This window comes from Lepidochelys kempii, unplaced genomic scaffold, assembly GCF_965140265.1.
Source record: "Lepidochelys kempii isolate rLepKem1 unplaced genomic scaffold, rLepKem1.hap2 scaffold_250, whole genome shotgun sequence".
NCBI classification, from domain to species: domain Eukaryota; kingdom Metazoa; phylum Chordata; order Testudines; family Cheloniidae; genus Lepidochelys; species Lepidochelys kempii.
In genome coordinates, this window is record NW_027333627.1 from 14,647 (window position 1) to 41,547 (window position 26,901).

The 26,901-nt window shown below is 49.6% G+C and overlaps 1 protein-coding gene across 1 annotated transcript in view; it reads right to left on the minus strand.

The window, feature by feature from the left end:
- Window positions 1-437: 437 nt before the first annotated feature.
- The window catches only part of LOC140904570 (class I histocompatibility antigen, F10 alpha chain-like), a 42,281-nt gene continuing 15,817 nt past the window's right edge, over window positions 438-26,901 (minus strand). The window contains exons 3-9 of the mRNA XM_073326991.1: window positions 22,792-23,055; window positions 11,679-11,954; window positions 9,780-10,055; window positions 7,864-7,965; window positions 7,414-7,446; window positions 3,043-3,084; window positions 438-2,475 (exon numbers count right to left, since the gene is read on the minus strand). Of these exons, the coding sequence (XP_073183092.1) occupies window positions 2,471-2,475; window positions 3,043-3,084; window positions 7,414-7,446; window positions 7,864-7,965; window positions 9,780-10,055; window positions 11,679-11,954; window positions 22,792-23,055 (998 nt within the window). The 3' untranslated portion in view covers window positions 438-2,470. The remainder of the gene's footprint in view (window positions 2,476-3,042; window positions 3,085-7,413; window positions 7,447-7,863; window positions 7,966-9,779; window positions 10,056-11,678; window positions 11,955-22,791; window positions 23,056-26,901) is intronic.

A 26,901-nucleotide genomic window follows, 5' to 3' on the forward strand; every position in this document is an offset into this window, starting at 1 on the left:
GAGACAAGTATCAGGGGGGAGCCATGTTAGTCTGTATCCCCAAAAACAACGAGGAGTCCGGTGGCACCTTAAAGACTGTTGCCGGCACCCAGTGCCCAGAGGCCAAACAACAGCAGGGGTTCGTTACCCGGTGTGCTTCACTCAATAATCACAACGGGGTGGAGAAGCAGAAAAGTTTATGTGCAGCTGCAAACAAGGTCCAGGGAGAACAGAATCTCCAATTCTGCACCCAGAGCAGGTCATTACACACACACTTATATTCCTTAATGCTACTGCACCACACATCAGCCAATTAAAACTTTACACAAATACTCTGCCTTCCTTATATGGGTTACAACAATGTTTACTTCCTGCAACCGCTAACAAGCATTCCTAGCAACTTAAACATCCAGCATGTCCTGTCTGGCCTTGTAGTTCTCTCTCCTATTATCTTTAACTTGGCGTCAGCAAACCTTACACGATGAGGCATTATCTGCGGCTGCAACATTGTTTTAAGAGCAAAAGAGCTTACTCAAACCAGCCAGGCCTGAATTCTATTAAGGGGGGTTGAGAAGAAGCCCTTCGGCCTTCAGCAGGGAGACTTCCTCGACCCTTATGGCCTTCCATCCCCTCGACTTAACTAGTGGCCATGCCCTGGGGTCTCCAAGAAGACTAACCAATTTATTTGGGCATAAGCTTTCGTGGGCCCATGAAAGCTTATGCCCAAACAAATCGGTTAGTCTTTAAGGTGCCACCAGACTCCTTGTTATCTTTCTTGGAGGTTATTTTTAGGCTATACCATGGCTTGATTTTATTTTTCATTTAATGCACTAAGAATATAAACAATATAGGCCCTGGGCACATTTCACAGCACTGCAGGTGTTCGTTGAACAGGGGCAGTTGTGGTGTGAAAAATATTTCTCTTGAGTCTGGACCGTGGCTATATCTTGACCAAGAAATTTGGACCTTGACAAAAAATAATTATCTACCCCGGCATTAAGGGCTGCTCTGAAGAGGACGGTGATCAAGTGTTCTCCAGGTGCACTGACAGTAGGAGACGGAGGGATTTAGGTTAGACATTAGGAAAACTCTCTAGCTCTAAGGACAGTTCACTGTGGGACAGGTTGTCACAGACTCACAGGCCAGTGCCCTCTTGGCTCCATATGGCCCCTGGGGGGAACCGGCCTTTCAGAGTATTGACCCTACACGAGGTCACACTCTTTGCTCAGGGTTTAAGCTGTCGGCTTCTCCTCCGCCTCCCAGTACCGCCCGTCTGAGCCTCCAGCATGCCTGCCTCTCTCGAGCCTGCAGCGATTCTCAGCCAGCGCAGCACAGAAGGGTTTATTGTACGTCTGGAGTATAGCACAAGACATTCTCAGGGGCATCCATCGGGGTCTGTCCTCATCCAGGTGGGCTAAGACCACTCTTTGTTCCCAGACCAGAAGTGAATCCTCCTTTCTGCGGCCCACCCCATATCACCTTCAAGGCCCCACCTCCATCTGTCTTCTTTCCCGGGAAAACAGGTCTCCAGGTGACTCTCTCTTCTGCTCTTTGTTCTCTCCGCTGCCCATAACTGGCTGGCTCCAAGTTGGGATGGGCCTTCAGATCATCAGTCGCTACGTTACAAAGTGCCCAGGCCATGGTCTGGGGTCCAGGCTGCTAGACTGGGTCACACCTGGTCTTCTAAAACAACAGACACCCCCCTCCCACCTGGGTTAGACATGCAGCACACGGGGGAAACTGAGGCACACAGTATACATATGCAACATGAGGAAAATATCCCACTTTGTCACACAGGTTGCCTAGAGAGGATGTGGAATCCCCGTCGTTGGAGGTTTTTAAGGACAGGTTGGACAAACACCTGTCAGGGATGGTCTAGGTTAACTTGGTTCTGCCTGAGATTGGGGCTGGACTTGATGATCTATTGAGGGCCCTTCTAGCCCAGCATTTCTATGGCTCTATGAATGGTGAAAAGGACATTAGAGGCACTTACAAACTAAACGCAGACACTTATTCCTGTCCAACAGACGTCCTTAGCTGATGATGGCAACAGCGCGACCAGCTGCGAGTAGACCCGGCCATTTACCGTGTTATAATCATGAAATTCGACAGAAAAAAAAGCCGTCCCCACCACAGACGCACAAGCAGTTACTGCTGACAGACCTAGCTCACCGCACCGCGCAGCCAGAGGACGGTGCCCACACTGAATGGGGCAAACACTGAACTCTGACTAACAGAGTTTTTATCCATTAAAATGTTGGAAATTATTTTGTGCAAATAAAACATTATTACAGAAAACTATGACATCTGAAAAGCAAAACGTGGTTCAGTGAGCAGAGAGACGAGGCCGGAAATCCCACATGGGACGCTCCAAGTGCCAGAGAAAAGCTAGGGAGGGGTTGACTGGTTCTTGCAGGGAGACAGAGCAGAGCTCATCCGTCTTCCTCTCGGGGGTCCCCTCAGGCCGTGGCACGGACTCCACCAGGCTCAGTTAAGCTGCAGAAGTTAAACACAGGCAATGTCTGTCAAAGGGAACCTGCCATCATGTTTTGCAATGACAGTGCAGGCTGCGGTCGGGGCGGTCGCCCGAGTGGCTGCAGGGTTCAGTGGATAAAATCTCTAACCCCGCTGACAAAGCTTGTAGCTCCAGGGTCAGAGACCCGGGTTCCTGGAGCCCCAAGTGCTGGGCTCTGTCCCTGCTGCTTCCTCCCTGCAGTTCACTGGAGACTGTTCTCTGAAGCAGCTGGAGTTATCCTTGCAAACGCTGAGCTCAGCCCACGCTGTACCAGCAGCCACAGAGAAATCCCTCTCACTAGCGTCTTTCACTCCGAAAGTCATCGCAGCGAAAACAAGGGGGATTTGGCGGCAAACCTGTTCCTGCACCCCCAGTGTGAATAAAAGGGAAATAAGAGATCCCAAACTCCCCTGTTCTGCTCCTTGGGGCTAGTTTGCTAGAGGGGATGGGCCAGGGAGATTCAGGGTCCAATGACTTGGACTAGGTCTCTCTCTCCAGAGGCCTCAGTGAGAGCAGTGAACCCCTAGGCTAGAGCCCCCGTCACTTACCCTGGGCAGATAGGTCAGAGCCACTAGATCCTTGGTCGTTTGCTGTGCAGAGGAGGAGGAGAAGAGAGAGTGTATTAGCGTCTCTCACAGGGCAGGGTTTCAGCGTAGTTAGTACATACGGGGACTCCTATCCAAAGGGAACAGTCATCACCTGACTCTTCCCGAGCAGTGAGCTGGTTGGTGCAGAGACCAGCCTACAGGGCAGCTGCCCAGGATTTCCATTATTCATGTGGAAAAAACATCACCACTGCAGGGGGACAGCACTGCTCTGTGCTCTTCATGCCTCGTCAGAACGGGAGCCCAGACTACTCAACATTCAACGGCTGGCAAAGCAGGAGATGCTGGGCTAAGGATACTCCTGCCAAACAACCTCAACTCCGCCTCCTTTGGTCTGTGCCCAGAGGGGTCCCTCACGCAGACCACAGACGTCACCCTCCCCCCACCAATGAACAGCAATTCCCGCCTTAATCAATGGCGCTGCACCGAACAGTGTGGACGGTATGAAGACGAATGCGGATTTGGGTGGTGCTGGGCACACAGACAAGGACAAGTTTGGTTTGGCATGGTGCTGGTCTACTTCCTGTTCCTATTCCCAGACCCACTGGGGCAGAGTTTGAGTTGCGTGGGAAGCATCATAATTAAGACTGTACCAAATTCACGGTCTGTTTTGGTTAATTTCAGTCACAGGATGTAAAAAATTGTCATTTTCATTATTTCAGCTATTTAAATCTGAAATTTCACAGTGTTGTACCTGTAGGGTCCTGACCCAAAAAGGGGCTGGGGGGAGGGGGGGCAGCAAGGTTACTGTCGATGGGTCACGGCATTGCCACCCTTACGTCTAGGGTGCTGCTGGGGGGCACTGCCTTCAGGGCTGGGTGCCTGGCCAGCAGCCACCGTTCTCTGGCTCCCCAGCTCTGAAGGCAGCACAGAAGTAAGGGTGGCTATACTGTGATCCCCTCCAATAACCTTGCAAACCCCCTCCGCCCCCCACAACCCTCTTCTGGGTCAGGACCCCCTGTTAGAGAAATGCAGGTCTCCCCTGTGAAATCTGTATAGATTTCATGGTCCGTGATGCGTTTTTTATGGCTGTGAATTGGGCCATAATATCTCTGCATATCCTGGTTTGCCAACCTTTGACTTCTGGGAATTAAACATTCCCATTCTGAAAGGACACAGGGAGCCCAGGGCAGGGCTGAGCACCTGCCACCTTAACTCCCCATTAACAAAGTTCTTGCATGTGAATTTCTGTTGTTCTGGAGTAACGAGGAGGAGGGAAGGAGGCACGACTGAGGGCCAGCTGTAGGAGGAAGGGTGGTGCTCTGCAGAGGTTTTGTTGGCACTTCTCAAACCCCCTCCGTTACCTGCTGGGGGACCCCTGAGAGCATAGAGAGAGAGCTGGATGACTACACCCTAGCAGGGCCCGGCAGATCTGTGCACTTTATACTGGCTCTTCATACCTGACATTAGAGGGCCTCAGATGCAGTCAATAATGTATGTAAATATATCCCATAATTTTTAGTCTTGGTCCTGTTGGTAAAGCTAATTACAGGAGACAATTGAGGAGGGCTCAACAGGTAGTGATCAATGGCTCCATATCTAGTTGGCAGCCGGTATCAAGTGGAGTACCCCAAGGGTCGGTCCTGGGGCCGGTTTTGTTCAATATCTTCATAAATGATCTGGAGGATGGTGTGGATTGCACTCTCAGCAAATTTGCGGATGATACTAAACTGGGAGGAGTGGTAGATACGCTGGAGGGGAGGGATAGGATACAGAAAGACCTAGACAAATTGGAGGATTGGGCCAAAAGAAATCTGATGAGGTTCAATAAGGATAAGTGCAGGGTCCTGCACTTAGGACGGAAGAACCCAATGCACAGCTACAGACTAGGGACCGAATGGCTAGGCAGCAGTTCTGCGGAAAAGGACCTCGGGGTGACAGTGGACGAGGAGCTGGATATGAGTCAGCAGTGTGCCCTTGTTGCCAAGAAGGCCAATGGCATTTTGGGATGTATAAGTAGGGGCATAGCGAGCAGATCGAGGGACGTGATCGTTCCCCTCTATTCGACATTGGTGAGGCCTCATCTGGAGTACTGTGTCCAGTTTTGGGCCCCACACTTCAAGAAGGATGTGGATAAATTGGAGAGAGTCCAGTGAAGGGCAACAAAAATGATTAGGGGACTGGAACACATGACTTATGAGGAGAGGCTGAGGGAGCTGGGATTGTTTAGCCTGCAGAAGAGAAGAATGAGGGGGGATCTGATAGCTGCTTTCAACTACCTGAAAGGGGGTTCCAAAGAGGATGGCTCTAGACTGTTCTCAATGGTAGCAGATGACTGAACGAGGAGTAATAGTCTCAAGTTGCAGTGGGGGAGGTTTAGATTGGATATTAGGAAAAACTTTTTCACTAAGAGGGTGGTGAAACACTGGAATGCGTTACCTAGGGAGGTGGTAGAATCTCCTTCCTTAGAGGTTTTTAAGGTCAGGCTTGACAAAGCCCTGGCTGGGATGATTTAACTGGGAATTGGTCCTGCTTTGAGCAGGGGGTTGGACTAGATGACCTTCTGGGGTCCCTTCCAACCCTGATATTCTATGATTCTATGAGGGGATTTGAACTTGTTGTCATCGAGGCGACAGAGTGGTGCTGATCTGAAGTCAGTGGAAAGACTCCCATTGGCTTCAACAGGCTTTGGATCAGGCCCAGATTTCACAAGCACCAAACCAACTTTAAGGTAAATCAAAAGAAGTGTAACATTAAAAGCAGGTCAGACACCTTCAGGGTCACACTCAGCCACAAACAGCACAGCTCTAGGGGGATAATAATTCAGCCCAAAACCACTGTATACATTCCTGACTATCACCTTGTCTACACTACTAAAATTGGGACCCATGCCTGCAAGCCATGCAGTTCCACCAGAGAGAGCAGGGGTGGAGCAATTGAGGAGATGGGGTTCAGGTATTTTTAACCCTTGTATCATCTAGACTTCCTCGGAGCAAGGTTAGAGAACATGTGTCTACAGCCACTCTACACTACTGAAGAAGACTCTGCTGGGAAAACAACACAGCAGGGCACAGATTATCCAACAAGTTCTTGGAATGTATTGGAGACCATTTTTCTTTCAGAATGTGGAGAAAGCTATGAGGGGAGAGGCTGTTCTAGATTTGGTTTGACAAATAGGGAGGAACTGGTTGAGAATTTGAAAGTGGAAGGCAGCTTGGGTGAATGTGATCATGAAATGACAGAATTCATGATTCTAAAGAATGGTAGGAGGGAAAACAACACAATAAAATAATGGATTTCAAGAAGGCAGACTTTAGCAACTCCCTGAGTTTGCTAAGGTAAGATCCCATGGGAAGCAAGTCTAAGGGGAAAAACAGTTCCGGAGAGTTGGAAAGTTCTCAAGGAGACATTATCAAGAGCACAAGTGCAAATTATTCCACTGCACAGGAAAGAAATGAAGGATGGCAAGAGATCACGCTGGCTTAACCAGGAGATCTTCAATGATCTAAAAATCAAAAGAGAGTCCTACACAAAGTGGAAGCTAGATCAAACTACAAAGAAAAACTGAAAACAAATAACACAAGTATGTAGAGGCAAAATTAGAAAGGCCAAGGTGCATAATGAGATCAAACTAGCTAGAGACATAAAAGGTAACAAGAAAACATTCTACAAATACATTAGAAGCAAGAGGAAAACTAAGGACAGGGTAGGCCCATTAGTCAATGAGGAAGGAAAGACAATAACAGAACATGTGAAAATGGGAAAAGGGCTAAATGATTTCTTTGTTTCAGTTTTCACCCAAACGTGTCATAGCGATTGGATGTCTGACATAGTGAACACCAGTGAAATTGAGGTAGAATCTGAGGCTAAAATAGGGAAAGAATAAGTTAAAAATTATTTAGACAAGTTAGAGGTCTTCAAGTCACCAAGGCCTGATGAAGAGCATCCTAGAATAGTCAAGGAACTGAGAGAGGAGATATCTGAGTCAATAGCTCTGAAAAGTCATGAAAGATGGGAGAGAGGACTGGAAGAGGTGGTTAAGCACTGGAATAAATTGCCTAGAGAGGTTGTGGAATCTCCCTCATTGGAGGGTTTTAAGAGCAGGTTACTCAGGGATGGTCTAGATAATACCTAGTCCTGCCATGAGTGCAGGGAACAGGACGAGGTGTCCTCTCAAGGTCCCTTCCAGTCCTACGATTCTATGGTACTAGAGCAATAGTTGGACATTTCCCTAAAATCCTCAGTGTAGACAAGGCCTATGAGTGGGAGCGAGGATCTTCTGTCAGTGGCTCCAGGCTAAAATCCACAAGCAAATACTGATGGCCGTTCAGAGATGGCCACTTGAAAAGAGGCGATGGGTCTCTTGTCACTTACCCTGAGCTACAGCATAGCCATCTCCCTTCTTCCCTGCGGAGAGAAGGCAAATTTCAGTGAACGCAGCTCCCAAGGCAGGAACCGACTCTGATCTGTGTCCACAGCTCAGAAACCGGGCCCCTGGCCCAGCACAGCCCCCTGGCGCTCAGTAATGGACTCAAGGTCCCAGGCGCTCACAATTGGCAGGAGAGAAAGACACAATGAGACAGTTTCCACAGACCTTGGTGCACTGGGTGCTGAGCTCTTCGGAAAACCTAGTCCCATCTAAACTGTAATCCGCACCCAGTTTCTGGGTCTGACCCTCCAGCAGCTCCCATTGGGGGTCATTAGCTCAGTCCCGCAATGGGGCAGTTACACCGTACTGACACAGGCTCCTGAACTGCTGTTGCCCTTAGGCGGGTGTGCAGGGCCCGGCAAGTCCAGAGAATCCCCCCATCCCAGGCTCTTTACCTGGGCATTTCTTTTTCCAGACGACTACTCCGATTATAACACCAATCAGGACAACTGCAGTGATAACTCCAGCCACAGTGGGAATCAGATTGTTATTTGGTTCTGAAATGGAATGGAAAGAATGATCAATGGGGAAAAATCTCCTTCCCCCGCACCACTAAAATCCCCCTTTCATCCCACTGCAGGGATCCGTCAGTCAGCTCCCCAAGTTAGGGCTGAGTCCTGCAACCCTCCACCCCTTCCAGTGCAACCACCATGCATTGCACCCCACCATAGGAAGTCCTGGACACAGTCTCTACCACTTCAAGTCATAATAAATATTTAGCACTTAAACTCGAATACTTTTATAACATTAACCAATCCTCAGAACTGTGGGAGAGCATGGATGTCAGTATCATCCCTACACGGGAAAGGGGGGAGACTTGCTGAAGATCACACAGTGAGGCAGTGCAAGAGCCAGGAATCGACCCCAGGAATCCTGGCTCTCAGCCCCTCCTGCTCTAACCCCCTAACCCCAACTCCCCTTCCAGAGACAGAACTCAGGAGTCCTGGCTCCCAGCCCCTAACCCCCCTTGACCAGGCTGACTTTCATGACTAATGGAACACAGTCCCACTGCGGGAATCTGGTGCCAAACTGGAAACTGACTTCAAAGCTCTGGATTTCTCTGCCATGAATGGAGTTACAGACACAATGCGTGTTTTTTGAGGGGGCAGGAAGTAAAGAGGGGAGGATAGAAATATTAATTCTGTTCTTGGTTTATATAAACCTGTTAAACCCCGAGTTCTGTATACACTTTCAGTTTCATTAATCAGCTTCTCCTGTTGTCTGAAAGAGCCACATGATAATACAGCAAAAAGAAAAATATTTCGAAGAGAATAAGGAAATGTGGGTTATGACACAAAAATTGGCAGGGGACGTAGTAGCAGGATTTTGATGTGAAACCATCTGCTGACGAGAGTCCCGGTGCAGGCTGCCCTCTCAGAAATTGTTTGCACTTCCAAATGCTGCATTTTTCCACATCCCATTTAACCAAGCAAAAAGATGGCTGGAAGGCAGCTCCATCTGTAATAAATTATTCCTAGACTTTCTTGTGCTAGGGGCATAGGAGACTCTCCCCCGTGATGCAGGGCTCTAATCTGCCTCCTCGCTCCATTCCAAGGCCATACTTCCCTTCCAGCATCACTGCGCACAGAAACAAGCTGCTCCCAACATTAAACCTCTCTCTCTGGCCACATGGGCAAGAATGAAGAGCCCGTAGAGCCATGTTTCTGAGAACCTGCTGAATCAGAGGACCGGAAGGGACCTCGAGAGGTCATCTAGTCCCGTCCCCTGCACTCATGGCAGGACCATGAGTACCTGAAGTTGAGACCGGGCTGCAAGCTGAACCAAGACCAATTCTGTCTGGAAATAAGAGGCAGATTTGAGCTTCCCCTGGGATGTGGTAAATTCTCCATCCCTTGGAGACTTTACATCTGGAATGGGCATCTCTTTCTGAAGGATGAGCTCTAGTTTGCTCACAGATGACCAGACTGGATGCTGGGGTCCCTGGTGTGATTCCCCCCTGCCCTGGGCTATGCAGGAGCTCAGATCAGATGGTTAGAATGGTCCCTTCAGGCCTTAATATCCCATTGTTAATCTTCTCCCTTCAGAGATAGTGTATTGCTGAGATGTATCGAACAGCCCCAGAGGCAGCAAACTGGAGAGCAAGACATGAGCCCCAGGCACTGTGGGTCCCAACTCCAGCACAAGAACTTGACTGCAGAGGGACAGGGCCAAAGGGGACAGGGCCTCACAGACCCTGAGGAAATTCCAGCTTCAGCCTATAAATCCAAATGAGAATTTTTCAGGGGTTGAGTTTAATGGATTCCCCCTCTCCCACAAGGAAAAAAGAGACACACACACACAAATGCCTTACCCCAGGAGACGGAGAGTGGCTCTGATAGGCTTTCATGCTCCACGTGACATGAATAATGGCCTTTGATCTTGGGATCAATCTCCATTGTCACCCAGGTCTGGTAGGTCCCGTCCCCACTGGGTAGGATGCCTTCAGAGTAGGTCTCTTGCTGTCTGTTCTCCCCATTTCTCAGCCAGGTCACGGTGATGTCCCGGGGGTAGAACCCACTGACCTTACAGGACAGGGTGGTGAGGCCGTCATGAGATGACCTGTCGCTCACTCTAGCTGTTGGGCGCACTGGGAAAAAGAAGAAACTGATGTTAGTTGTTTTCAAGCTCTAATCCAGGCAGCCTTTGCTGGAGCTTTGCAGCATGAAATTCTGAGACCCCAGCAGGGGGAGAGGATGAGAGTCCATGAGACGGAATCCCTCTGATGAGAGAGAACCACCATGTTAGAGAATTCCTGTGCTGAATTCCCAGCATCAGCAATGGTGAATCCTGAATCCAGGTCCCTGAACTGGCTTCCGCTCCCAACTACAGTGACACAAGTACCTTGAAAGGCTTCACTAAACTCCAGATACGGATGTGAATCATGTGCCAGGTTTGTACCCATCTCCTTTCCATCCCTGGATTTGAAAGAGACAAAAATCTTGCCCAGGCCAGGGAGCAAAAAATGGACTGGATAAACTGACCAATTAAAGATGGAAAGTGACACACAGTGCTAAATTGCCCCTCAAACTAGCTAATATTAATTGGCTAATTTCTTTTCGGTTGTTACCAAATCTATTTACCCCAATATTATGGATTTCAAAAGGATTTACCCTTATGTTCCCTTGGCACTGAAATACACATTACACTGCTGTGTGTGGCTTTTTCTTCTTGGCATTTGTAAAGATGTCAAAAAGGACAAGACAATGTTCTGCTGAGGGTTGTGAGAGAAATAAGCAACTAGTATAATTGTTGCAAAAAACTGGGTACAAATTTCAAGTAACCTTGAACAGCAAGTGCAAACTGTTCGGGAACGGAAAGGGTGTGTAATGATGCTAACTAATCTGGGAAATGTGTGTCCACAATAACAGACAAGGTACGTACATGGGTAATAGGGAGTTAACATTTTGAAGCAGACTACGCTGCAACTGTCCTCCTGAGTCAGAGTGGTAAAGCATTTATCCTCTTCCCTTCTATGTTTGTGCTGATTAATCTTTAACTAAAAAGCTTTGGTAATAAATGTGACTGATTGTGATTATCTGATGTCGTATTGATAAAAGAATCAAGCAAGTAAGTATGAAAGTGTTGCAGCAAAGGTAGGTCTGGAGAGGGAAAGCTTTAAGGACAAGGGGAGCCTTCTTCCAGATTAGTATGGGGAGGGCAATTCCACATGGAGGGGATGGCATGGAAGGAAGCACATAGATGTCTGTGGGAAAAGTTTGGACAAAGAGGCAACAAGGACAAAACGACCATCATTGGTGGTACACGGGCTGGGGGGGTCACACAACAAATATGATGGTGCAGAGAGCGAACGAGGAAGAATTACATGGTGAATGAAGCTTGGTGTCCACAGAAGTGGTGGCACTTCCATAATTAATCAAAGTGCTCTAACATGCACACACACAGGTATATTGCCTTGATAACTACTGTGTCACACCAGGGGAAGAGCTAGAATTTGTGCTGTAAATTTGGGCTCATTTGGTCAAGTGACTCTGGAGATACAGCTTCTCTACAGTGAGCTGCTTTTAACATTTTTAATTTCTTCTCTTCTTTTCCAGCAGAGCTCAGGGAGAAGGGGTTGTTTTCCCACCCATCCCTGGTGCAAGGTTCGCTGAACTGCCCCCTACCCCCCTGCTCCATTTTGGAGCTGGGGATGGGGAATGGAGATGTAACTTGTAGTGACCTCCTGGGTGGAGCTTGTCCCCCATCTTACCTTTCCTCTGTAGAGTCTCCTTCCCGTACTCTAGAGAATTCCTTAGCCAGGGAATACATTCCTCCTCCAGGTAGTGTTTCCACCGCTGGTTGTCAAATACTTCAACATCCCATCTCCTTTTGGTGATCTGAGCCCCAATATCTGCTGATACCCAAGTCACGGTCTCCTTATCGAAGGTAAGAAAGTCGCGTCCGTCATATGAATCCTGGTAAAACCCCCAAGTGGTGTTGTCTTCCCGGAGATCACAGCCGTATATCGTCTGGATAATGTGAAACCCTGAAACACAGCCCAGGGTCAGCAGCAGCCTCTCTCTGAAAATCTTACCAGGACCCCACTGCAGGTAGCCCAGTGGGTCCTCCCCTTGCTACTGGGCCCTCCCTCCCCTGAGAAATGGGGTTCCCACTTATGCTGCTGGGTCGTAAACCCTCTCAGCTCCTTTCAGGAGGGAACCCAAAACCTCAGGGGGGCCCACGCTCCATCTGTTGGGTCTTTGTACACTAAAGACCATCCACTACAGAGAGTTCACAACTTTTAAGGAGTACCTCATTGCTGCTTGTTCTTGTACACTCCCTGCAGGGGGTGCAGGGTGGCATGACCCCAAAGGGAGTACTCCAGATATTGCAGGGGTCTATCCCCCTGCAGCTCTCTTCTGCTCTCTGAGGATTCCCTCAGTTCTGGTAGTGAGGATCATTCTGGAGAAGAGAGAGTGTGCAGGGTGTCTGTACCCCCGCTCTCCTGCTCTGGTTGTATTAATTTTGCAGGATCCTCAGGGTCACTTGGTCCCCCACCTCCTCCATTCACAGTAACCCCATGTCCCTGTGGGGAGGGGGTACAGGAGGTCTGTCCCCCACACTAAGCTCTGCTCTGGTTTAATGACCTCACAGAATCCCCAGGGTCCCTCTGTTTCCCTGCCCCATCTTCCCCATGCCCCCAACTCAATCTAGGAACCGCAAAGCACCAACTTCGGATGCTTGGCCTCTTTTTCACATGGCCACTGTCTCCAGGTGATTCCCATTGCGGCCCTTAGTTCAGCTGGCCACCATTTTCCCACAGCCAGGCTAATCTTCACAAGAGCAGCCACCATCTCGCACACAACCAAGAGCAGACTCAGTTAATACAGCCACCCCTGGGCTGATAGGAGGCAGGGAGGGAGATGTGGACAGGAAGGAGAGTCTAGGGGAGAGGGAGGGAGGCTGTGGGGAACAGAGAACACTGTGGGGATCACAAGGAAGACTGAAACGCGTGGGGAATGGATCAGACCCCTCGCTTGGCAAACAGGGCAGAATGTGGGGGCACAAAAATACCCCACACAGGGTCCCAAATATTTTCACTCCTCCCTCACCCTGCATTAGATACATTGAGGTAAACGCCTAGATTTTCAACAATCATTAGTGATTTTGGGTGCCCAGCTGAGACCTTTTAAAGGGGCCTGATCAGAAAGTGGGAGCACCTGGCCGCTGAATATCAGACACCCAAAAAATCACTAATCGCTTTTGGAAAAACGTCGGCCAAGGGATTAAAATACAATTTGGGGTCACAGCCACAGGTGAGAGCCAAGCCCACTAAGCTGTGTCCCTGAACTATGCCCCAGGTTTGGATAAAAAACAGTTACTAACCTTCCTGTAACGGTTGTTCTCAGAGATGTGTTGCACACGTCCATTCCACACTAGGTGTGCGGGCCCCGCACACAGTCGCTGGAAATTTTTCCCTCAGTGATACCCCTCAGGCCGGCTCTCGCACACTCTAGTACCATGTGCTCATATCACAGTGTGAAGGGACCCGTTTACTCTGCACCTTCTCAGTTCCTTCTTGCCAGTGTGACAAAATTCCTCCTCTACCTTGGTGGGTCTTGCACTTATTGGCGGATTTGCTCACCTTGGAGCTTCACAGCAGCCTGCAGTTTGGCCGTTTTCATGAACCCACAGTTCAGGTTGACTCCTCCTGTGTCTGACCAGGAGTTGGGAGGATTTGGGGGGAACCCGGGCCTGCCCTCTACTCCGGGTTCCAGCCCAGGGCCCTGTGGAATGCAGCTGTCTAGAGTGCCTCCTGGAACAGCTGTGTGACAGCGACAACTCCCTGGGCTACTTCCCCATGGCCTCCTCCCAACACCTTCTTTATCCTCACCGCAGGACCTTCCTCCTGGTGTCTGATAATGCTTGTACTCCTCAGTCCTCCAACAGTCCACGTTCTCACTCTCAGCTCCTCGTGCCTCTTGCTCCCAGCTCCTCACATGCACACCACAACTGAAGTGAGCTCCTTTTGAAACCCAGGTGCCCTGATTAGCCTGCCTTAATTGATTCTAGCAGCTTCTTGATTAGAAGACATGGGTTGCAGCCATGCAGACAGCAGAACTGCTGACATTTCCTGTTCTGTCTGGTTGTGAACAGTTCTACAAGTGGAGTACCCCACCACTGGAAACTGCCCCTTGCTATGTCGGGGCATAGGGACCATTCGCAGTGAGAAGAGCTGATCTGCCAGCTCGTTCTGGGCTCCCAAAAGGTGAGAAGCTTCAAGCTGGATTGAGCGCTTTATGCAGAACTCCCACAGGCAAATGGCCTCCTGACACAGGGGGGAGAAGAGTGGGCCGTCTCTGCCTGTTGATGTAAAACATGGCTGCCATATTCTCTGTAAGAACTCGCACCACCTTGCTTGCGATGGGGGATAAGAACACCTGACGTGCTAGGCGGACCGCCCTGAGCTCTCTGATGTTCATCCGTAGCAAGAGTTACTGCTGAGACCACTGACCTTGTGTCCTCAGGTGCCTGAGATGGGCCCCCAACCGAGCATGGATGCATCCAAGATTAGATACTGAGGGTTGGGGCCTGACGAAGGGAACGCCCAAGGCTACCAACCAGGGATCTGTCCACTAGTCGAGGGGGACGAGGACTGGGACAGGCACTGTGAGCACCGAGTCCAGTACACTGAGGCCAGCCAAGCCTGAAGGGTTCTGAGGTGCAACCTCGCATACCACACCACATATATGCACGCGGCCATGTGACCCAACACCCTAAGTGGGCCTTGACCCGTGATGACATTGACTAGAAGTGGGCTTCTGGGAGGAAGGCCCTGGCGTGGGTAGAATCGAGCACCACTCTGATAAACTCTTTAAAAAAGGGAAGAAGGAGGATCCTGGGAACTACAGGCCAGTAAGCCTCACTTCAGTCCCTGGAAAAATCATGGAGCAGGTCCTCAAAGAATCAATCCTGAAGCACTTACATGAGAGGAAAGTGATCAGGAACAGTCAGCATGGATTCACCAAGGGAAGGTCATGCCTGACTAATCTAATCGCCTTCTATGATGAGATTACTGGTTCTGTGGATGAAGGGAAAGCAGTGGATGTATTGTTTCTTGACTTTAGCAAAGCTTTTGACACGGTCTCCCACAGTATTCTTGTCAGCAAGTTAAGGAAGTATGGGCTGGATGAATGCACCATAAGGTGGGTAGAAAGTTGGCTAGATTGTCGGGCTCAACGGGTAGTGATCAATGGCTCCATGTCTAGTTGGCAGCCGGTATCAAGTGGAGTGCCCCAAGGGTCGGTCCTGGGGCCGGTTTTGTTCAATATCTTCATAAATGATCTGGAGGACGGTGTGGATTGCACTCTCAGCAAATTTGCGGATGATACTAAACTGGGAGGAGTGGTAGATACGCTGGAGGGCAGGGATAGGATACAGAGGGACCTAGACAAATTGGAGGATTGGGCCAAAAGAAATCTGATGAGGTTCAATAAGGATAAGTGCAGGGTCCTGCACTTAGGACGGAAGAATCCAATGCACCGCTACAGAGTAGGGACCGAATGGCTAGGCAGCAGTTCTGCGGAAAAGGACCTAGGGGTGACAGTGGACGAGAAGCTGGATATGAGCCAGCAGTGTGCCCTTGTTGCCAAGAAGGCCAATGGCATTTTGGGATGTATAAGTAGGGGCATAGCGAGCAGATCGAGGGACGTGATCGTCCCCCTCTATTCGACATTGGTGAGGCCTCATCTGGAGTACTGTGTCCAGTTTTGGGCCCCACACTACAAGAAGGATGTGGATAAATTGGAGAGAGTCCAGCGAAGGGGAACAAAAATGATTAGGGGTCTGGAACACATGAGTTATGAGGAAAGGCTGAGGGAACTGGGATTGTTTAGTCTACAGAAGAGAAGAATGAGGGGGGATTTGATAGCTGCTTTCAACTACCTGAGGGGTAGTTCCAGAGAGGATGGTTCTAGACTATCCTCAGTGGTGGAAGAGGACAGGACAAGGAGTAATGGTCTCAAGTTGCAGTGGGGGAGGTTTAGGTTGGATATTAGGAAAAACTTTTTCACTAGGAGGGTGGTGAAACACTGGAATGCATTGCCTAGGGAGGTGGTGGAATCTCCTTCCTTAGAAGTTTTTAAGGTCAGGCTTGATAAAGCCCTGGCTGGGATGATTTAATTGGGTATGGGTCCTGTTTTTGAGCAGGGGGTTGGACTAGATGACCTCCTGAGGTCCCTTCCAACCCTGATATTCTATGATTCTATTATTCTAAACTCTATCCTCTGAGCCAGGAAGAGTGTTGACTTCTGCTCGTTTATCAGCAGGCCCAGTGCTCGAAAGGTTGTTTGAACAAGGTGAATGCTGGCTTTCACCTGGGACTTGGACTGGCCATTGACCAGCCAGTCATTGAGGTACGGATACACCTATACCCCTCGCCTTCTCAGGAAGGCTGCCACTACTATGCATTTCATAAAGACCCATTTGGCTGCTGACAGGCCGAACAGGAGGATGGTGAACTGGGAGTGAGTCTGGTTCACAGCAATCCCGAGAAACCTTCTGTGGCCTTGGAAAATAGAGATGTGGAATAGGCATCTTTCAAATAGACGGCAGCGTACCCGTCCCCTGCATCCAGGGAAGGAATGATGGAGGCGAGGGAGACCATGCGCAACTTCAGCCTTTGAGGTGTTGCAGGGCTAGAATGGGTCAGAGACCCCCTTTGACACTCAGGATTAATGAATTGTGATGTTGTACTCCATATGCTTTATGGAAATATGCTTATGAATGTGAATATGATGTACCCTGAATATGCTTTATGCAAAAGGTCTCTTGATTGATGTCATTAGAAAGCTTGTAATCTACTGCAATCTACTGCATCTACTGGAAAATATGCATATTCATCCTATTTGTTTGCATGTATTATTTCTATGCCTGGAGTTGGGGAAATAAGATATAAACTTGTATCACTGTTGTAGTCACTCCAGGTGAGGGCCATCAATGGGGCATTAGGAACTTGATGGCTCCCATTGATTAGGACAATTGATGGTAAATGATTTACCTGAAAGCCTTCCTGTGTAGTGGGGGCCAACCCAGGAGGAATGGGGACTTGAGGTCTCAGAGACAGGTGACCATGTCACCTGGTAGTGAAATCCATCTTAAATCTGGTACTTTTCCATTTAGCAGGAGGGGCGGGGACCTGGAGAGACAAAAGATTCCCGCCCTGTGCCAAAGTTATAAAAGGGGGTGGAGCAGGACAAAGGGGGCTGCCAGTCATGAGAAAACCCCTGCTTATCACCTGAGATGTCTGCTGGATCTAACAACGACTGTACTGGGGAAAGGATTGGTCTCAGACTAGGAAAGAGTCCAGCCTGTGAAGTAAACTTATTGGAACATTTTTGAGGGTGAAATATTTCCTGTAATCAGTTTCTTAATGTATTCGGCTTAAAATTGCGTGTTTTGTTTCATTTTGCTCTGTGACTTACTTCGTTCTGTCTGTTATTACTTGAAATCACTTAAATCCTACTTTTTATACTTAATAAAATCACTTTTGTTTATTAATAAACCTAGATTTCAGAGTAGCAGCCATGTTCGTCTGTATTCGCAAAAAGAAAAGGAGTACTTTTGGCACCTTAGAGACTGACCAATTTATTTGAGCATAAGCATCCGATAAAGTGAGCTGTAGCTCACGAAAGCTTATACTCAAATAAATTGCTTAGCCTCTAAGGTGCCACAAGTACTCCTTTTCTTTTTGCAAAGAAACCTAGAGTAAGTGATTAATACCTGGGGGAGCAAACAGCTGTGCATCTCTCTCTATCAGTGTTATCGAGGGCAGACAATTTATAAATTTACGCTGTATAAGCATTATACAGAGTAAAACAGATTTATCTGGGGTTTGGATACCATTGGGAACTGGGTGTCTGGGCACTGGAGACCGGTAACCTGCTGAGCAGTTTTCAGCTAAAGTCTGCAGCTTTGGGAGCGTGGCCCAGACCCTGGGTCTGTGTAAACAGGCTAGCATGTCTGGCTGAACAAGACAGGGTCCTGGAATTCCCAAGCTGGTAGGAAAAACTGGCTCAGAGATGATTTCAGCACATCAGTGACAGTCCCAAGGGGATCTCTGTGACCAAACCTGTCACAGGAATAACGAGAGTGAAACCCTTTCCCTCTTAAGTTCCAAGGCAGCTCTCCACGGCTCCTACCTGGAGAAGACCTTGCACATCCTGGGCTAAAAGTTGCTCATGAGAAGGGTTCCTGAAGAGGGTTGGGGTTGGGGGGTAGGAGGGAGGCATGGAAATGAACTGAAGTGTATAACCCTCCTCCACCGTACTCAGTCTGTGCTGATAAGGGACCATGCCGAGCTGAAACAGGAAACATGGTCCATAAACAACGGGGGAGCAGGATCCAGTATGGGGACTAGTGTAATGCCCTCGGGCGCCCTGTCAAAAGTTCTGCTTGGCGCCCTCTGAGTATCTGTGAGGGCCAGGCAGCGAGGCTGAGGCAGAGAGGGGCAGCTGTCTGCACCTACAACCGCTGTTCTGCTTTTTGAACAAATCCTGACAAGGCGGTGGGCCTGGGAAGCGGGCAGGCTATTGGGGCTTGAAATGTTTCCTCGAAGGCACCAGGGCAGGGAGATTCAAGGACTTGAGGCTGGCTCTGGAGGCCTTCAGGCTGTGAAGTTTGCCGTCCATCTGCTCTGAGAAGAGCGAAGTCCTTCCAAACGAAAGATCTGTAGGCCAGAGGAGTGAAGCCAGGAGCCCCTTTGCATGGGCACTGCTGACGCCATAGCCCCGGCTGCCGCATCCGCTGTGTTAAGGGTGGCTTGTGGGGAATCCCTGGCCATCACCTTCCCTTTCACCAGAGCAACAATCTCCTGCCTGGACTCTTGGGGAAGCGAGTCTTTACATTACAACATGGAGTGAAAGTCATATCTGCCCAGCAGGGAATGTTGGCTGGAGCTGTAGTCCATTGGTAGAATACATTTTCCTACAAAAATGGTCTTGCTTTTTTGAGTCTTTTGACTTCGGCATTGCTCCTTACAACCCTGGCCTTTCCCTCTCACTGGCTGCCGAGGCCACCAAGGATCCGGGAGGGGGATGGAAACATACGCACTCCTACCCTTTGGTGGAGACATAGTACTTCCTATCTGCCTTCCTTGACGTGGGGGCAGTGAGGAAGGGGTCCGCCACAGAGTTTTAACTGGACCCATGATGGCCTCATCGAAAGGCAGAGCTACCTTCAACGCGGCCACTGCTGCCCAGATGTTGACCAGGCTGTGGGAGGATTTTTTTAACTACCTCCACTTCCAGCCCTAAGCTTGAGACCACCTTCTTCCATAACTCCTGGTGAGCCTTGAAGTGTTCTGGGGCGGCAAAACACCCATCCCTGCCTCTTCTGGGGGGTTGAGGGGAGGAGGCAGCCTCCATCATCATGGGACCTTCCTCCTCTCTTTCTGCACCAACCAAATCCCGTAGCTCCAGGTTCTGAGAGTCGGTACCTGGCTCAATATCGTAGTCCGCGTCAGCTGCTGTTCTGTGTGACAGAGGAATCCTTCTCTCAGACGCCACTGAGTAGGACCACCTAGATGGGGGGCCAGGCAGCAGAGGAAAACCCCAGGGGTTCCAAAAAGGCCATTGTATCTGCATTGGCCATTGTCCACTGGGCAGGCGATCAGAGGAACCCCCACCCCGGGATCCACCATTGCATAGGGCTGATTGGTGAGGTTCTGGTACCAGTCCCTCAACTAGGTGAAAGATTCAAACTCCAACTTGGATGATGAGTCATCTTGTGGGGATGAGCGGTGTGTGATACCCGTCAGCTCCAAGGGACGGTGCTGAGGATCCAGGGATCGGAGCCAAGATGGGGAAGCCTGCTTCGACATAAGCAGAGAGCAAGGGGCCTGGTACCAAATAGGAGCTCGAGGCAACATGCTCCCTTCTGCTTCCCCCACTGCTGGCACCAAGTGTTATACTGCCGGCAACAGTGGTAATGAACATGCCAGAAAGTCCCTGGCCACCACAGGCGGCTCTGGGATGGATGGTACCGCAACCCTGCTGGTGCTTCACTGTCCCTCTGGTGCCGGCGGCTGGTTGGGCACTGGACTCCACAGAGCCTGTGGACAGGGCGGAGTTGGTTTCACCTGAGGAGCAGGATCAGAGGAGTGACCAGACACAGGTTGCACTCCCCTGCACTCCCCATGCTTGTCCATTCTTAGAGATGGGGAACCTCTCAGACAACTGCTGCTTATGTTTCTTTCTTGGCCCTGGGCATGAGGAATGGTGCTGAGAGTCCCATATGGACTCTCTCTGCAGCAGCTCTTCATACCAACACTGAGGTACACGCTGCCAAGTTTGGCTGACTCGGCTCTGAAGAAGGTCTGAGTGCGGCTTCCATCAGGAGGGACTTCAGCCTGGCCTCCCTGTCCTGTTTCATAGGTGGACTGAACCAGTGGCAGAGCTGACTGCGATCCGCAAGAGGAGTCTCACCCAAGCACTTTAGACAGCTAGAGTGCAGGTCGCTCAAAGGCATGGGCTCGCCACAGGAGACCCCGGGTATGAAGCCTGGAGACTAAGGCTTGCCCAGTTCCAGGGGCAGAAGAAACTCAGTTGGACTCTCGTAGCAAACTATTTACACCAATCAAGTAAAGTCAAAAATGAGAAAATAACTGAGGGGAAAAGGGATGGAGTAACAACAAGAGAACCACTGAGAATCTTGAGAGATGCAGGGCGGCTGCTCACAGAACACGCAGGGATCCCAAGCCAGGGGCCCGAGAGGAGTGGGGTGCGTTAAGCCTCCCCACCCACCCCTCTTCTCCTCCGTGTTGCATTCCACACAGATGAGTTTATAATTTAAAAAAGCAGATACACTTGGGGTTTGAGAAACAGCTTTTTAAAGCCTAGAATGAAGGTTTCTATATATAAACCTGAGCATGGTGATGATGAGCAGGGTGGGAGCACTGAGGGGGACTCACAGGGACCAGAACCCGAATTCCCCCGTGTGTGTGTTGGGGGCAGGGAATGGTCCCTAGAGAGGGAAACATTGTTGGTGGCCAAGATGCAGGACTCAGGACAGTGTCCGGAGAGCTGGCAGACCCAGGACTGCGAGGAAGGGGTAAATGGCGGGAGTGGGGCAGGAGGGGGCAGTCAGGACAGTGGTGGGGGAGGGGGCGGTGGGGACAGAACAGCAGCTCCCCAGCGCAGGGTTAGGGGCAGGTGAATGGAGCCCCTCTCTCAGCACTGGGGAGGCCAGTGTCCGTGTGAGCAGGTCAGGCTGGACGGGCTGAGCAGCAGGGGACCAAGGGGCGAGACTAGTCAGGAGAGGGTTAAACTAGCTACAGAGGGGGCAGGCTAGGGGGGCAGACACTAGGCAACCCTCCGCCCTGTAGCTTAGTCCCGGGGCAGGGGCACCAGGAACCCAGGTGTCCAGGATAGGATGGGAATTAGTTCTCATTGCTGCTGTCTCAGTGCTGGGGGCGGGAGGGTACCAGGAGGGTTGGGGACTCTCCTGGGTGAGCACCAATGTGACAGGCCAGTACCACTGACACGGGGGAATCAGGGGACTGGGGAGTGAAAATCCCTGTCAGGAAGGGCAGAGCAATTACATCAGAGAGACCCTCACCTGCCAGGAACAGTTCAGCAGCGCCAGGCACTGAACACTTATGGATGGATCATCCCCGTGCTGAGTGAGACAGCACAATCCGGGGGCCTGGCCAGGTGGCTACAGCCCCACACATCAGGGACCGAGCAGGAAGAATGGCTCTTTATACATGTATCGATAGTGTGCAGGGGAACCTGTCTGACCTTGGGGGCTCCAACCGGGGGACACGGGCTGGGGTTTGTGCTGCCGGGGTAAGGACCCGGGAGTCTCTGCACGTTGCAGGGGCTGATTCTCTCACTAACTCTCCAGCCCCAGTTGATGTCAGACCCTCACTCTGCGGAGTGAAGAGGAATCTGACCTTCGATAAACTCACTCTGGAAATAAGACAAAACGGACAATGAAGGAGGCTCACCGGTGAACAGCTTCTCCCCATGGCTGGGGTGAATGCAGCACTGCCCGCTTTTGTGACTTTACCGTGCTTCTCATGATGTTGGGTGGTTTTATTAAATCCCCAGTTCCTGGACTCATGGGATTAGAGGAGGGTCTCAGCTCTCTTTTCTTACAGTAGTAACTTCTAGTCCTTCTAGGAGCAGGGAAAAACCCGGAAATGTGTCAAACCAGAGGGCAAATAAAAATAAGCTCCAATATTACTCCCAATAAGCTCCCAAAATACTCATGACATTTAAGCCAAAATCAGAATTTTCAGGGCCAGACTTGTAATGTCTGAACACTTGGGGCTGTCCCTATTGGGATTCCCCATCACTCGGTGTCTGGGAAATGAGACAAGATGTCTCAGAGCCCTGTTCTAGCTCTAGGGTCTGACAGAGTCACTGTCATAGCTGGAAGCAACAAACCCCTCCGTGCAGGAATCGCTGGGTGCCATTCTCTGGCCTGGGTGACCAGGCGGTCAGACTAGCCGGGTCTGCTGGGAACTTCTGGCATTCGCACCTCTGCCACTCTGCCTGTGAAATAACCAGACACGAGGGGCGGGGGGGGGATCCCCCGAAGGGCAGCAGAGACAGCTGTAAGTGGGACTGGTAGCAGAAATCTGGGGTGTTTGGGGAGGGTCAAAAAAAAGGTCTTTTGCATGAACCCTCCACCCTGCAGCCCCTCCCCATGTCCCTTTGTCCCCCACATTCACACTGACTCCAGCAAGAAAATGCCCCTGAGGGCTGTCCCTTCCCCCCATCCCCAACACGCATCCCCGTGTCCCTTCAGCCTGTTTACATCCAGCGCACCCCCCACCCCATGTCCCTGTGTCCCTAGGTCGGGTCGTGTCCCGCACTCACCTTCGTTCTGGTTGTAGAGCTGACCCAGGGTGTTCAGACTCGCTTTGAACCACTTCTGGTGGCGCTGTGCCCACCAGGTCCTCTCGTCCCAGAACTCCGGACCCTCGTTCTCCGCCATCCACGCTGGGCGAGGCTCCGCCCTCTGCGTCCCGCTGGTGTAGACGTAGGTGACCTGATCGTCCACGTACACAACACGGCTGTACCAGGGCAGCCCCGGGCCGGGCTCCGACACCACCGTGTCCAATACGCGCAAGGAGTGCAGGCCTGGGGGGGAATGGGGGAGGGGAGAGTCAGACCCAACCAGACCCTGCCAGGGAGCCCCTGGCAATACACAAGAGGCGCCGCCAGCCCTCAGGAGTGCTCCTGTGGGAGGGAGACCTGGGACGGGGCTCACAGAACGGCCTGACCGGGGAGCAAGAGAGGGTGGGGTAGAAGAAGAAAGAGAGCAGGGCCGGAGTGTGGTGTGGGGAAAAGGAAGGGATGTTATGGGAGAGGGTGGGGCAGAAGGACTGGGGGATAGGAGATGCTTCACAACATCCTCTGGAAAGGAGTTCCACTGGTTGACTGTGTATTGTGTGTAGAAATACCTCCTTTTGTTTGTTTTAGACCTGCTGCCTATTAATATCCTTGGGTGAGCCTTAGTCCTTGTGTTACGTGAAGAGGTAAATATTCACTTTCCCCATACCCGCCATGATGAAGACTATGATTTGGTCATGGATATTTTTAGTGAAAGTCCTGGACAGGTCACGGGCAACAAAGAAAAGCTCACGGAAGCCCGTGACCTGTCCATGACTTTTACTAAAAGTATCCATGGCAAAACGGGGAGCTCAGCTGCATGACCCACACACCACCTGCAGGGGCTAGGCAACTGAGGGCCACTCAGAACTGCAGGGTCCCTCTGCTGCCTACGGCAACTGGGAGCGGTTGGTCCCCACACAGCCCATGGAGGCCCCCCCGCCGCTCCCGGCTGCTGCAGGTGGCAGGGGGACCCCACAGCTTCCGGCCGCCACGGGCTGAAGTCGTGGAGTTTGCTGGAAGTCACAGATTCCGTGACTTCCGCGACCTCTGTGAAAAAAACATAGCCTTAGTCTTGATTTCGTAGACTTTCATCATATCCCCCTTAGTCATCTCTTTTCCACCCTGAAAAGTTCCAGTCTTATTAATCTGTCCTCATGTAGCAGCCATTCCATACCCCGATCATGTTTGTTGCCCTTTTCAGTACAATTCCAATATATCTTTTTTCAGAGGAGATGACTACATCTGCACGCAGTATTCAAGATGTGGGCGTCCCATGGATTTATAGAGAGGCAATATGACATTTTCTGTCTTATTCTCAATCCCTTTCCTTATGATTCCCAACATTCTGATAGCTTGTGTGATTGCCACTGCACTTTGAAAAAAACAAGGAGTCCTGTGGCACCTTAAAGACTAACGCATTTATTTGAGCATAAGCTTTCGTGTATGCATCTGACGAAGTGGGTTCCAGCTCACGAAAGCTTATGCCTGTTAGGATATAGACATTCAGGCCTGTCTCAGAATGAGAACCTGGGGATAAGGGTTCCCAACTGTTTCAACCCAGGGAGCCTACTCTTGGCTCAGAGCTAACAATGTCCTTTTCTTCTTTTCCTTCTTCTTTTTCTCGGTTTACTTAATTTGCTGCTTGTAGCCTATACTTTAAACTGACCTGACAGGCTTAATTGGTTTCTTTCCACCTCTCCCCCTGCCTTTTCACACTTTTGTTTTTCTGAAGTTTTAATGGAGGGTACTTTGGATACTTATGTGAGATGTTTTTGGTTATTTTGGACAAAGTATGAGGGAGGTCTGCCGTATTCCACCAGAATTTTTGGAGTAAAAGATCCATGAGCATCCATGGAGACAAATGTTTTATGGCCTCTTTGAACAGTCTCAAGGTAAAGACAGCACAGGTTAAGGCAGCTGTGTGGCAATAATTGTACTTGGTGACTAAGTTGTTACAGACAAATTGCTCTTCCTTAAAGAACTAAATGTAAGAGTAAGTGATTTAAAGAAGTGAGTGAAAAGTTACAAATAGTTTTTGCAAAAATTGATAATACAGGGTTTGCAGGAAAGTAAACATTTGGGAGTTGTGGAAATGGTAAAAGGTAACTGTTGTGAAGACGTTAAAAGAGTGACAGCTGTGGTGTTACAAGAAGGAAGTTTTTGTTTAATGATAAAACCCAGTTATATAAATGTAACTGTATGTGCAACTCTGTGCAGTCACATTGGATGGAAGCTTGGTAATTAAATTATCCAAGGGGGTCAGGTAGAGTGGCTACTACCACCACTATGCTTCTGTCCCCAGAAGCCTTTACAGCTATTCTGAGGGAAAATGGGCCCTTTTCCCACAGAAATGGTCTATAAGGGACTGCAGCAGGCAGAGAGAGAATCTGATCAAAATTATTTGACTATTGGGTAATGTAATCAAAATCACTAAAGGATGTAAGGGGTTTCTATTGGAACTTAACTTGGCTGCCCCTGGTTGTGTCTAGTTGTACAAGATGGAAGTGTAATCAGGATACAGTTGTGTAAAAAAGAGTAATCACAGTGAAAGGGATGTTAGGCAAAAGAGAATTTTGTGTGTGCGCATAGGAAAAAGAAAAGGAAAAGGGGAAGAATGATGGGAACACTGAGCCTTGGGGTGTCTCTGGGGGATCAGATTGTTACTTTGGTGGGTGTGCATGAAAACTCTGTGGGTGCGGGGGAGGCAGTTACACCTTGTGTAAAATTAATATGGCTAATATAATGTTATGGAGGTTAAACTATACGGAAGGAATGTGCATTTTCCCAGGACGTGTGCAGTGTATATTGGAGAAAGGATAAAAGAAATGCTAATAAAACATGGTACTTCATTAAAATAAACTACTGCAAACATGGTCTGTTGTACAAGAGGGGAAACTGAGGTACACTACCTCATGAATTTCATAAATGACCAGTGAGTGGGGTAATTCACTAGCCTGACTATAGAACAAAATAAGGACAGCCTGGAGGTAATTATTCTGTTTTTCCTGCAATTAGCAAGGACATTTATAAAAGAAAGTGGTATTATTATTATTAAGCAATAATCTGTCCCCACCAGGGGGTGGAAATTGTTTCTTTTGTTTTTCAGACACTCTACAGGCAAGCTGGCACCAGCAGGAAGAATAACCCAGAATACCATGGATCTGTGTTTTGTGTTTGTCTTGTCTTGTTGCTAGCATTGTTGTGTTTTAATGAACAGAAAATCTCATGATGTGGGTGGGGGATGGCTTCAAAACGCTAACCTTGGGGGGGGAGAGATGTGTATGGGAATGCAAAATGCTCAGCTAGAAGGCCAGCACCTGTGTAATAGCTACCGTGGTACCTGGAAATGGAATGGCAACTAAGGTGGTCCCCACAAGCCCTATAGAAATAATGAGAAGGGGAGGAGCTCACTGGGAATCAATGGAGGGGTGTGTAAAATAGTGTAAATCAACAGAAGATGTTTGGATGTGCCCCTCTCCTATGACTATGGAGCAGCAGGATCAATGGCCTATGCAAGGGATGGACAATTGGGTGTACTGTGTATAAGGTGTTTTGCTGGGAATGTACATATTACTGGGGGCACAATTACACCAACCCATACCCAAACTACACACATCTACATGCTGCTATATGGACTTTGGTGCACAAATGGATCTGTGAATCTTATTGCTGTGATTAATCAAACCAGGGCATACTGCCTGATTCCATACCAAGTGGTCAAGCTGGTTTGGACAATATCCCATCTCTCTGTGAACATTCAATGGACTTATGATATGGACAAAAGCATGCAAAACTTGCAGGAGCAGCTTGTTGCAACTGCCAGCAACTGGACACATACGATTGTGACCCTGTCGAAGGAGGAGAGGCAGTGTTTTGGTGGTGGCTCGGATGTTGGACCATAGAGCAGTGGTCAGGACTCGGTGTTGCTGTTGATTTTGAATTGTTAACTGTACTTGTGTTACGTTGCATATGGAGATAACCTATAAGTAATGTAATAAGCCCTCCAAACCCTACAGTGTACTAGACAACCGGGACTCAACCTTCTCAAGCCTGCTTTAATGGGAAGTCTGGAACACTAATTGGAATAGGTGT